The following is a 13746-nucleotide window of genomic DNA, read 5'->3' on the forward strand; positions in this document are numbered from 1 at the left end:
CAAGTATATTTGTTAATAATGAAAACTAGTCAAAACTAGTAGGTGAGGCTATTTTCAATTGTATGACAAATACTGGTCAAAAGTATGATCATTTTATGCTGGATGCTTTACAAAAATAATTTTAAACTGAGGATTAAAGTAGATAATGAATTTCATTTTAATCCCTAAAGGATATTGTTTAATGACAGAGCAAATAATAAGAGTTCAATTCGTATTTAGATATGAATTTGGCATTCATATTGTCACTCTGTACAACTTCATATTTACAGTTATTATAATAAAATATGTTATTTTATTTCTTTATATTTTCATTAAAATTATTTTATATGATATATTTTATTTTAGCATATTTATTATTTATTTATTCTATTAAATAATCATAACAGTGATATTATTTTTATTATTTCTCCATGGTACTTAAGTTCATTATTCTTTGTATGTTTTCAACTCTTCTTTTCAGATAAATATTTCCTGTGGAACACTTCTAATAGATTTATTCCTTTTTCTGATCCTCATAAAAACAATAATGATTTTTAAAACATCCTAGTATGTTTCTCTAACTAATGAAAAATAAGCTTTTCAGTTATGCATTCTAGTGAAAACTGTGGACAGATCCAGTAGCTTGTGATGTACCATTCAGGTTGAATTTTGAAAAGAAGGCGAGTTTTATATTAAAAAAATCATCGTCAAAGAATGTAATTCTTTCCCTAGTTCTTGTTTTTGCTAGCTTCAAAAGAAAAATCCAAGAATCATTTGACTTTCTTTATATTATGGAATATTCATTAAATCATTGAGGATGGCTGCCAAGGGCTTTACAGCAATTTGAATCCCTACACACATGTATCTGCTAAACTACAAACACTTTTGTTTCAGCTTTAAAAAAGCTCTAGGGGAATTTCTCCATGGCCTGGGTTCTGTCCCTGATGGGGGAACTAAGCCACGTTGTGTGGCTAAAAAAAATTCTCCTTAGTTGTTTATGGATTAGATAAAAGCCGAAGGAAGTTAACATTGATACTTTATCTTAGTTATTGAGGTATAAATGTGAATGTCAGCTTTTTTTAAAAAAGCACTGATCACTGTTTCTGTATTACAGTTTTTTGGAGGCTGGCACTTCTATATTCAGGCCTACAAAGCACTGAAGCATAAAACTGCAAATATGGATGTATTGATTGTGCTGGCAACAACCATTGCATTTGCTTACTCTTTGGTTATTCTTCTGGTTGCAATGTATGAGAGAGCCAAAGTGAACCCTGTTACTTTCTTTGACACACCTCCTATGCTATTTGTGTTTATTGCACTAGGCCGGTGGCTGGAACATGTAGCAAAGGTAAAGTAAAAAAGGGTGACATTTGTTAAAAATCTTGGGTAGATAAATGACTATAATATTTTCTAGACCAATTATTGGAAATATACATTGATTTATGTAGTTAACCATGTACTAAAAGAAATATTCTTATTTTAGCAGTATTTTAGGTTAAGTATTCCTTTGGAGGGCTTCCTGGTGGGTCAGTGGTAAAGAATCTGCCTGCCAATGGTTTGATCCCTGGGTCAGGAAGATCCCCTGCAGTAAGGCACAGCAACCTACTCCAGTATTCTTGCCTGGGAAATCCCATGGACAGAAGAGCCTGATGGGCTATAGTTCAAAGGGTTGAAAGAGTTGGACATGACTGAGCAAACTAAACAACAGCACAACATAAGCACATTTTACTTACATCACATTATTAATGGAAAATTTGATGTGACCACAAGATTTAAAATAACAACAGAAAAAAATTCACCCACAGTCCCATGCTATAATGGAAATAACTTTCCAATCCTATTCCATATTCATTTATATTTTACAGAGTGGCAAATACGGTATATATACCACTTTGTATCCTTAACGTTTTAAAGTTTTTCCCCTATTTTTGCAGTCTAGATAATTATTCAGTATTTCTAAATAATACTCTCTCAAGTCATTGTGCTATAATTTACTAAACCATTCTGCTTTTGTTCTAAGTTAGATTGTTTCCAGTGTTTAATTTTAGATAATCCTGCGTTAAACATATTCATGTTTAATAGTTATTTCTGTTGAATTAATATCTTAGGATAAATTACAAAAGATATGATTAAAGGACATAAATATTCTATCACTCATGCCATTAATCTTAACAGTTTTTGCCATCAAGAGTATGTACGTAGTTTTACTACAACTTCATCAGCACCGATTCCTATCTAAATTTTTGCCAAGTTACTAGGTATTAAATGGTATCATAGAGTTGTTCTAGTTTTCATTTCTTCTATTAGTATCAGTAATAAACATTATTCTACACATCAGGTATTCTATTTCTTCTTAAATGAATTGCTTATTTATGTCGTTTGCCTTTGTACCTGTTGGGTTCTGATGTTTTTCTTATTATACATTATTTTTTATGAATTATACCTAATAATATATTTTATATCCTGTGTACTTTTTATTTTCAAAGTCAGACATCTGATATGAACTAATTAACATTCCTAAAGTGGTCTCTTAGGTAAATGTTAAAGATTATGTCTTTATTTTACATAAGACTTTTTCTTCCTTGGCATTGTTTACATGTGTGTTTTAATTTATAGGGCAAAACATCAGAGGCTCTTGCCAAACTAATTTCACTACAAGCTACAGAAGCAACTATTGTAACTCTTGACTCTGATAATATCCTCTTGAGGTATTTATCTTCATTATTCCTCTTCTTCTTTACCTTTTAGGAAAGATATTGAATATACACAGAAGTAGAGAGAAGGGTGGGGCTTCACTGGTAGCTCAGTGGTAAAGAATCCACCTGCAATGAAGGAGACATGGGTTCTATCCCTGGGTTGGGAAGGTCTGCTGGAGTAGGAAATGGCAACCGACTCCACTATTCTTGCCTGGAAAATTCCATGGATAGAGGAGCCTGGTGGGCTACAGTCCATGGGGTCGCAAAGAGTTGAACGTGACTTGGTGACTGAGCATACATCAGAGAGAAGGGTATAATAAACCCACATAATCTTTCTCCAAGATTTAACAATTATTCACATTTTGCCACACTTTACTTCATCTGTATGATCTTTCTTTTGTTGTAGTAGAATTTTAAAGTAAATCCCAGTCATATGGTTTCACTGCCAATATTCCTATTGTATCTTTAAAAAAAGACATATTCTTATATAATTATAATACCATATTGCATCTAAGAAAATGAACAAAAATTCTTTAATATGGTCTAATACACAGTCCTTATTAACATTTCTCTTGTTGTCTCCAAAATGTTTTGAGTTTCTTTGTTTAAAATGGAATTCAAAGTCCATGTATTATTGCATTTGACTAACATGTATTTTTTAAAATTTTTAATTGAGTTATAGTTGAGGTATGATATTGTGTGTTACAATGATTTAGTATAGTGATTCACAATTTAAAAGGTTATATACCCCATTTGTAGTTATTATAAAATACTGGCTATATTCTCCATATTGAACAATATATACTTGTAGGTTTTTTTGTACCTAATGGTTGGTACCTCTTAATCCCTTACCAGTGTTGCTCTTCACCCTTCCCTCTCCCCACTGATAACCCCTAGTTTGTTCTCTGTATCCGTGAATCTGATTCTTTTTTATTATATTCACTAGTTTGTTGTATTTTTTAGATTCTACATATATAATAAGTGATATCATACAGCATAAGAACTTGTGGTGCAGTGGTAAAGATCACAGGGAGTTGGGCACAACTGAGTGAATAAGCACAGCACAGCCAGTACAGGAGATGTGAGTTTGATCCTTAGGTCAGGAAGATCCCCTGGAGAAGAAAATGGCTACCTACTCCAGTATTCTTATCCAGAGAATCCCATGCACAGAGGAGCCTGGCAAACTACAGGCCATGGGGTCACAAATAATCAAACGCAACTGAACACATACACACACGCACACACATCATACAGTTTGTCTTTCTCCTGACATGTTTGTTTTAATCTGGAACAACTCCTCTCTCCAGTTCTCCCTCCCTCATTTCTTGCTGCTCCTCCCTCTCTCCATACATTTAACTTGTTAAAGAAACATCTGTCAGTTGTCCCTGAAAATATGCCACAGTCCATTTGTCTCTGTTTCCTTCTGGAATCATTTCACTTGTTCTGTAACTCCTATATTACCTGTAAATTGAAAGTTAGAGCTAAAGACTTGATTACATGTCATTCTTTTGTATTTCTCATTTCTGTCCATATAAAATTGTGTAAATAAGTGGTTTTGTTAAATAAAACCTATTACTTTATTTCTAAAGCTTTCATGTATTTGTTCAGTGACTATTCAACAAATATTTAGAGTGCTACTTTGTGCCAGGTACTAAGCTATTCCCCAACAATGAAAAGGAATGACTGACATTGTAGTTCCTAACTCAAGTGTTGGTTCTAACTTCCATTGGTAGCAGTTAATGGAGCTATAAGCGTGATGTGAACTATAAAACTTGCATGGAAAGATCAGAGGGAGAAGCAGATTTTCATAGTAACTTTTATTTTAACTCATATGTAGTGAAGAGCAAGTGGATGTGGAACTTGTACAACGTGGAGACATTATTAAAGTGGTTCCAGGAGGCAAATTTCCAGTGGATGGGCGTGTTATTGAAGGACATTCTATGGTAGATGAGTCCCTCATCACAGGTATGATCTTTCAGAGTATCATGACATGAAGGTGAAGTGAATCCAAAGTATTAATTAAAAATTGCATGAAAAGTGAAAAGCTTTTTATAGAAACTGTGGACTGAATAAATAATAAGCATAGAGGATATGAGTTCTTTTTAAGACCGTTTTAAATCAATTTCTGCAGATTTACTTTGTGATTTTACTTATGCTACTGAAGGCTCTTTTTCACTGAGGATTGTTAATTACTAGAGTGTATAACCAGAAGAGGTTGTCATATCCTGCTGTAGAGCCCAATACACTTTGACAAATTTTCCTGAGTTCCTGCCCTAAAGACCCATCTAGTCTTACCTGGGATAGGACTCCATGTTTTCAACATCAGGGTCAGCTCTACAAAGAATAGACCTCGAGTAGTTTTAGAGATCTTAGATAACTAAGGCCAATCTAAAGTAGAACCAAACTAACACCTTTCCTACCTCAATCCTTATCATAGTACCAGAAGAGGCTCAGCTTATGAACTGTGTGTGAAAATAATTTAGGATTCTTCATTTCTCAGTAGGAGTGCTATCGCTTATTTGGATGGGACAGTTCTTAGTTCTGTCTGACTATCCTGTACATTATGGTACATTTAGTATCCCTGATCCTGACCCACTAAGTTGGAGTAGCAATACCCTGTGCCCCATCCATAGTTACTACAGACAAGAACTCTCTTACATTTATAAATGCTCCTTGGGAACAGGTTGAGAACCAATGATCTAAGACTAGTGTGGAGTTCCAAAAGTACCTACCAAAAGAGTTAGCACATTAGATTTTTCCAGTTTAACATATATATATCCCTGGGGTTTGGCCCAGAACTGGCATAAGGAAAAAGTCAGGCCATTTTCACCTAGGTGTTTGTCCAGATTCTGTTGCATGATGGAAGAATCTCCTTTCTAGATGATTTTTGATAATTAACAAATAATGGTGTATTTCCAGATAGTATTTACTTATGCTCCCTAAATCTATCTTTTTTTCCTTCCATAGGAGAGGCAATGCCTGTGGCAAAGAAATCTGGAAGCACAGTGATTGCTGGTTCCATTAACCAGAATGGGTCACTCCTTATCCGTGCAACCCATGTTGGAGCAGACACAACCCTTTCTCAAATTGTCAAACTTGTAGAGGAGGCACAAACATCAAAGGTAACTTAATTCTCTAGAAACAGAAAGTATTTTCATTAAAGCCCACTCAGTATAAATCTTGGTCTAGTTTTGATAGGTTCCTTTGTTTAATTCCAGTTGTATTAATATGGAGTTTATTAAAATATTTCTGCTCAATAGTACATATACTCTGTATTCATTATCAAAACAAGAGACTTTCACATACATATCATTATTGTTATTTTTTTAATTGTAGGCTCCTATCCAGCAGTTTGCAGACAAACTCAGTGGCTACTTTGTTCCTTTTATTGTTATTATTTCCATTGCTACCCTTTTGGTTTGGATTATAATTGGATTTCTGAATTTTGAAATCGTGGAAACCTACTTTCCCGTGAGTGACTTATAAACATCTCTTTATCATATATAAAATAGTTTGTGAATCTTTTGCATAAGTAATTAATTTGAAAATAACTTTAATAATTACTGGTATCTTTAACAGACTGGAGTGAAAAGCTGATAAGAATAACATTTGCATTTCTGTAGACATAAAATATTTCCTTTTGGAAAGATTTTTTTCATTATAACTTGTTATTTTCCCAAAGCAAGTACAGGCATACCTTGTTTTAGTGCATTTTGCTTTATTGTGCTTTGCAGATATTGTGTTTTTTACAAACTGAAGGTTTGTGTCAACCCTGTGTCAAGTCTATTGATGGCATTTTTACAACAGCATTACTTTTAAAATAAGGTATATACATATTTCCTTGGCCTTTTTGGGGCTTCCCTGGTAGTTCAGTTGGTAAAGAAACTGCCTGCAGTGCAGGAGACCCGGGTTCAATCCCTGGGTCAGGAAGAGCCCTTGAAGAAGGAAATGGCAACCCGCTCCAGTATTCTTGCCTGGAAAATCCTATAGACACAGGAGCCTGGTGGGCTTCAGTCTATGGGGTCACAAGAGTCAGATACAACTTAGTGACTAAACCAACACCAAACATATTTCTTTAGAGATAATGATATTTCATACTTAATAGACTACAGTATAGTGTACAGTATGGGCTTCCCGGATGGCTCAGTTGGTAAAGAATTTGCCTGAAATGCAGGAGACCTGGGTTTGATCCCTGGGTAAGGAAGATCCCCTGGAGAAGGGAATGGCAACCCACTACAGTATTCTTGCCTGGAGAATCCCATGGACAGAAGAGCCTGGTGAGCTACTGTCATGGGGTCAGGGAATCAGACATGACTGAGAGGCTAACACACACAGTGTATAGTATAGTATAAACATAACTTTTACCTTCTTTGGGAATTCAAAAATTCTTGTGACTCACTTTATTTTGGTGGTCCGAAACTGAACCCACAGTATCTCTGAGGTATGCCCATAATGAGGTTATTGATATCATTATCAGTAACCTCAGACAGGCAGATGACACCACCCTTATGGCAGAAAGCGAAGAAGAATTAAAGAGCCTTGTAATGAAAGTGAAAGACGAGAGTGGAAAAAGCTGGCTTAAAACTCAACATTCAAAAAGTGAAGATCATGGCGTCTGGTCTGATCACTTCATGGCAAATAGATGGGGAAACAGTGGAAACAGTGACAGACTGTCTTTTCTTGGGCTCCAGAATCACTGCAGATGGTGATTGCACCTAAGAAATTAAGACACTTGCACCTTGGAAGAAAAGCTATGACCAACCGAGGCAGCATATTACAAAGCAGAGACATTACTTTGCCGACAAAGGTCCATCTAATCAAACTGTGGTTTTTCCAGTAGTCATGTATGGATGTGAGAGTTGGACCATAAAGAAAGCTGAGTGCTGAAGCACTGGTGCTTTTGAACTGTAGTGTTGGTGAAGACTCTTGAGAGTCTCTTGGACTGCTAGGAGATCCAACCAGTCCATCCTAAAGGAAATTAGTCCTGAATATTCATTGGAAAGACTGATGCTGAAGCTGAAGCTCCAATACTTTGGCCACCTGATGTGAAGAACCGACTCATTAGAAAAGACCCAGTTGCTGGAAAAGATTGAAGGCAGGAGGAGAAGGGGACAACAGAGGATGAGATGGTTGGATGGCATCACCGACTCAATGGACATGAGTTTGAGCAAGCTCCAGGAGATGATGATGGACAGGGAAGCCTGGCGTGCTGCAGTCCATGGGGTTGTAAAGTGTCGGACACAACTGAGTGACTGAACTCAATCGATGCCTATACTGACCTTTCACATTTTATACACAGTCTCAATCCTAGCATGATTTTGCTTTCACAAAGGACTATGGATATATTGAGAAAAACCTTGAAATCTCAGCTCTGTCACAATCAGTGTGATCTGAGGTCAATTTAATTTCTCTTTGAGCTTCAGTTTTCTCAAGTGAGGTTTTACTAGTACTCATCCAACATAACTTGCAGTTGTCATAAAAGTTAAATGATATATTAGAAACTCTTTGTAATTTATTGAACTCTTTATAAATATAAGGTAATATTCAGTTCAGTTCAGTCACTCAGTTGTGTCCGACTCTTTGTGACCCCATGAATTGCAGCATGCCAGGCCTCCCAGTCCATCACCAACTCCCAGAGTTCACTCAAACTCATATCCATCGAGTCAATGATGCCATCCAGCCATCTCATCCTCTGTTGTCCCCTTCTCCTCCTGCCCCCAATCCCAATATTAAGGTAATATTAATGTCTGCTTCTCTCAAAGTCTATGATAGTCTCTATGGTATGGTATTTAAAGTGGTATAATAAACCTGGACTGTGCCTCATGTTAGAGATATAACCTTTAATTCACTTAGCTTCTCTTATCTTCAGTTTTGTCATCTGTAACATAGTGATAATAATACCTAAATTTCAGGATTGGAATTAGTGTATACATTTAAGACATACATGAAAGCATAAGCTTAGATGTCTATGAAAATACCTTCCAGTTCTCTCTCTCTATAACTCTTAGATGATCACTTAGTTTAAGAATTTGAAGCGGGAGGGGGGCTCAGAATGGGGAACACATGTACACCCGTGGTGGATTCATGTTGATGTATGGCAAAACCAATACAATATTGTAAAATAAAAAAATAAAGAAATAATAAAAATGAAAAAAAATTAAAAAATTAAAATGTAAAAAAAAAAAGTATTTGAGAACTTAGTAAGAATACAGCACTGTAAAACCATTATTACTAAGAAGATCTTTGTTGTATTTTTTCTTTTAAAAATGCCATCCTATATATACATTGTTTCATAGTGTTTGTCCCTTCAATTAAAGAATGGGTAGAATCAGAACATCTATTCCATGATGTGATCATTAGTATAATATTAAAAAGTTTCTTGAAATGATTCATATTGGTTAAATTGGAGAAGGCAGTGGCAACCCACTCCAGTATTCTTGCCTGGAGAATCCCATGGACTGTAGCCTCCTCTGTCCATGGGGTCGCAAAGGTTGGACATGACTTAGTGATGAAACCACCACTCATTGGTTAAATACTCACTAAACAACAGGATTGCTGAGAAGTATTTTGGAATGTGTTTCCTTCAGGAATTTTTCTCATGAGTTCAGAGGGTCTTAGGGGATTTCTCATGATACTATCAATCATTTTTACTCATGGAAGCACATACTCAATGTCAGTAAGAGCTTTACTACCAGATGCACTCATTAACATTGCTTTGTCCAAAAGAATTTTACTGAGATGTAATTAAGCAACCTTTGCAAACTGAGTGATTTTTTTCATTGTCTTCAAAAAAAGTGTGAAAGACAGTTTTATGGTCTTAGTGTACAGGACAGAATTATTTTTGTTTTGGGTCAAATATGTTGAGAATTAGATCGCATGTTTGCAGCTATTTCTGAAAGTGCCTAATAAAAACACTTATTCTCAATATGGGAAGTGGAGAAGCTTACTTTTCTTGTTTTTTTATATTCACTCCATAGTGTGTAACTCTGGAATCAGCAAAATTGAAATCTTGAATTTTAGAACTGTAACTTGTTTACAGTTATGTCAATAATTTCTTATAGTCATAAAAGAAAAAAAGTGTTTTCTTACTAAAAGTGTTTTCATATTAAAACATATGTTGATAGCTAAGTAGGATTATGTGTTACTCCAGAATTGTGGTTTTATTTAGAGTTAAGCTTTGTTCTTTTTGTTTTATTCAGTTCTAAATCAGTAATCAAAATTCATGTTTCTTCTCAAGGGCTACAACAGAAGTATCTCCAGAACAGAAACAATAATACGCTTTGCTTTCCAAGCCTCTATCACAGTTCTGTGCATTGCATGCCCCTGTTCACTGGGACTGGCCACTCCAACTGCTGTGATGGTGGGTACAGGAGTAGGTGCTCAAAATGGCATACTAATCAAAGGTGGTGAGCCACTGGAGATGGCTCATAAGGTAAGATAGTTCCTAGAACTAAGAGTTGTCTCATCCAAACTGACAATAGCACCCCTACTGAAAAACAGAGTCTTAAAGTATTTCTACATTGCCCGTAAGCTGAGCTTCTTCTGGCATTGTCCTGAGGGTGGAGGTAGAAAAGGTGTTATTTTGGTTCTGCTCTGAATTGGCAGAGAGTATAAGATCTCTACTCCAGACTTACTCTCTTTAGAGTATACTCTCATGTGGAAAACCTAGAGTCCTGTCCCAACTCATTCTAGACTAGTCTTTAGGGCAGGAAGATATCATAGATATTTGCTGAGGCAATTTGCCCAAGTCTGTCAGGCCTCTCACCTATTTGTGTGTGACTCCATGTTTGTGCTGTTCAACATTTGATAGTGCTTGCCCTTACTTTCATCTTTGCTGCCACCAGCTGACTGTTTGCAACTATGATTTCACGAATATATAATCCTGTCCCTGATCTCTCTCATGTTAGAATTTCCATTACAATCTCAATCAAAGCCACTTGACTTCAACTAAAACCATGTTCCTTCTAGTATATTCTTATTATGAGGATATAAATTATATACACATGCCTCTACTAAACACAGAACACAACTTAGAACAACTTTAGAACTTCATCTAGCCAGTGAATACAAGCTACTAATTTTTATAGTAATTTTAAATTTTGACATAATTTCAAACTTATATAAAATTTGCAAGAATAGTATAAAGAAATCTCACATACCCTTTACTGAAAATATCAAGCTCCTTTCCTAAGAACAAGGACAGTCTCTTACATAAACATAGTACAAAGATCAAAATCAAGAAGTTAACACTGATAAAATACTGTTGTCTAATCTCTTGTCCATATTCCAGTTTCCTCAGTTGACTCCATAATCCTTTATAGTTATTTTTTTGTTTTGTCTGGAATCATGCTTTGTATTTAGTTGTCATATCTCTTTTCAAGTAACCAGCAAATTTGGCCTTGGAGTACAGAATGAAGCAGGGCAAAGTCTAATAGAGTTTTGCCAAGGGAACGCACTGGTCCTAGCAAACACCTGCTTGGAACAACACAAGAGAAGACTCTACACATGGGCATCACCAGAGACTCAATACTGAAATCAGATTGATTACATTCTTTGCAGCTAAGATGGAGAAGCTCCATACAGTCAGCAAAAACAAGACTGGGAGGTGACTGTGACTCAGATCATGAACTCCTTATTGCCAAATTCAGACTTAAATTGAAGAGAGTAGGAAAACCACTAGACCGTTCAGGTATGACCTAAATAAAATCCCTTACGATTTTACAGCAGAAGTGACAAATAGATTCAAGGGATTAGATCTGATAGAGTACCTGAAGAACTATGGACAGAGGTTCATGACGTTGCATAGGAGGTAGTGATCAAGACCATCCCCAAGAAAAAGGCAAAATGGTTGTCTGAGGAGGCCTTACAAATAGCTGTGGAAAGAAGATAAGCAAAAGGCAAAGGACAAAAGGAAAGATATACCCATTTGAATGCAGAGTTCCAGAGAATAGCAAGGAGAGATAAGAAAGCCTTCCTCAGCAATCAGTGCAAAGAAATAGAGGAAAACAATAGAATGGGAAAGACTAAAGATCTCTTCAGGAAAATTAGAGATACCAAGGGAACATTTCATGCAAAGATGGGCACAATAAAGGACAGAAATAGTATGGACCTAACAGAAGCAGAAGATATTAAAAAGAGATGGCAAGAATACACAGAAGAACTATACAAAAAAGATCTTCATGACCCAGATATTCACGATGGTATGATCACTCACCTAGAGCCAGACATCTTGGAATATGAAGTCAAGTGGGCCTTAGGAAGCATCACTACAAACAAAGCTAGTGGAGGTGATGGAATTCCAGTTGCTGCTGCTGCTAAGTCACTTCAGTCGTGTCTGACTCTGTGCGACCCCATAGATGGCAGCCCACCAGGCTCCCCAATCCCTGGGATTCTCCAGGTAAGAACACTGGAGTGGGTTGCCATTTCCTTCTCCAATGCGTGGAAGTGAAAAGTGAAAGTGAAGTTGCTCAGTCCTGTCCGACTCTTAGTGACCCCATGGACTGCAGCCTTCCAGGCTCCTCCATCCATGGGATTTTCCAGGCAAGAGTACTGGAGTGGGGTGCCATTGCCTTCTCCGGGAATTCCAGTTGAGCTATTTCAAATCCTAAAAGATGATGCTGTGAAAGTGCTGCACTCAATATGCCAGCAAATTTGGAAAACTCAGCAGTGGCCACAGGACTGAAAAAGGTCAGTTTTCATTCTAATCTCAAAGAAAGGCAATGCCATAGAGTGCTCAAACTGCTGCACAGTTGCACTCATCTCACATGCTGGTAAAGTAATGTTCAAAATTCTCCAAGTCAGGCTTCAACAGTATGTGAACTGTGAACTTCCAGATGTTCAAGCTGGATTTAGAAAAGGCAGAGGAACCATAAATCAAATTGCCAACATCCATTGCATCATCAAAAAAGCAAGAGAGTTGCCAAAAAAAAAAATCTACTTTTACTCTATTGGCAATGCCAAAGCCTTTGACTGTGTGGGTCACAACAAACTGTGGAAAATTCTTAAAGAGATGGGAGTACCAGAACACCTAACCTACCTCCTGAGAAATCTGTATACAAGTCAAGAAGCAACAGTTAGAACTGGACGTGGCACAACAGACTGGTTCCAAATAGGAAATGTACTACATCAAGGCTGTATATTGTCACCCTGCTTATTTAACTTATATGCAGAGTACATCATGAGAAATGCTGGTCTGGATGAAACACAAGCTGGAATCAAGATTTCTGGGAGAAATATCAATAATTTCAGATATGCAGATGACACCACACTTTATGGCAGAAAGCGAAGAAGAACTAAAGAGCCTCTTGATGAAAGTGAAAGAGGAGAGTGAGAAAGTTGGCTTAAAACTCAACATCAGAAAACTAAAATCATGGCATCTATTCCCATCACTTCATGGCAAATAGATGGGGAAACAGTAACAGACTTTATTTTGGGGGGGCCTCCAAAATCATTGCAGATGGTGACTGCAGCCATGAAATTAAAAGACACTTGCTCCTTGGAGGAAGAGCTATGATCAACCTAGACAGCATATTAAAATGCAGATACATTACTTTGCCAGCATAGGTCCGTCTAGTCAAAGCTATGGTTTTTCCAGTAGTCATGTATGGATGTGAGAGTTGGACTGTGAAGAAGGCTGAGCGCCGAAGAATTGATGCTTTTGAACTGTGGTGTTGGAGAAGACTCTTGAGAGTCCCTTGGACTGCAAGGAGATCCAACCAGTCCATTCTGAAGGAGATCAACCCTGGGATTTCTTTGGAAGGAATGATGCTAAAGCTGAAACTCCAGTACTTTGGCCACCTCATGCGAAGAGTTGACTCATTGGAAAAGACTCTGATGCTGGGAGGAATTGGGGGCAGGAGGAGAAGGGGACGGCAGAGGATGAGATGGCTGGATGGCATCACGGACTCAATGGACATGAGTCTGAGTGAACTCCGGGAGTTGGTGATGAACAGGGAGGCCTGGCGTGTTGCGATTCATGGGGTCACAAAGAGTTGGACACGACTGAGCGACTAAACTGAACTGAACTGAGCACCAAAGAATTGATGCTTTTGAACTGTGGTGTTGGAGAAGA

The 13746-nt window shown here is 37.0% G+C and overlaps 1 protein-coding gene across 1 annotated transcript in view; it reads left to right on the top strand.

Annotated features, from left to right (window-relative positions):
* Positions 1-13746, top strand: part of ATP7A (ATPase copper transporting alpha) — a 158884-nt gene that overhangs the window by 130220 nt on the left and 14918 nt on the right. Inside the window, exons 10-15 of the mRNA XM_005700602.3 lie at positions 1094-1327; positions 2596-2687; positions 4513-4640; positions 5643-5797; positions 6012-6146; positions 9913-10107. Of these exons, the coding sequence (XP_005700659.1) occupies positions 1094-1327; positions 2596-2687; positions 4513-4640; positions 5643-5797; positions 6012-6146; positions 9913-10107 (939 nt within the window). The remainder of the gene's footprint in view (positions 1-1093; positions 1328-2595; positions 2688-4512; positions 4641-5642; positions 5798-6011; positions 6147-9912; positions 10108-13746) is intronic.

Source organism: Capra hircus, assembly GCF_001704415.2.
Source record: "Capra hircus breed San Clemente chromosome X unlocalized genomic scaffold, ASM170441v1, whole genome shotgun sequence".
Lineage (NCBI taxonomy): Eukaryota > Metazoa > Chordata > Mammalia > Artiodactyla > Bovidae > Capra > Capra hircus.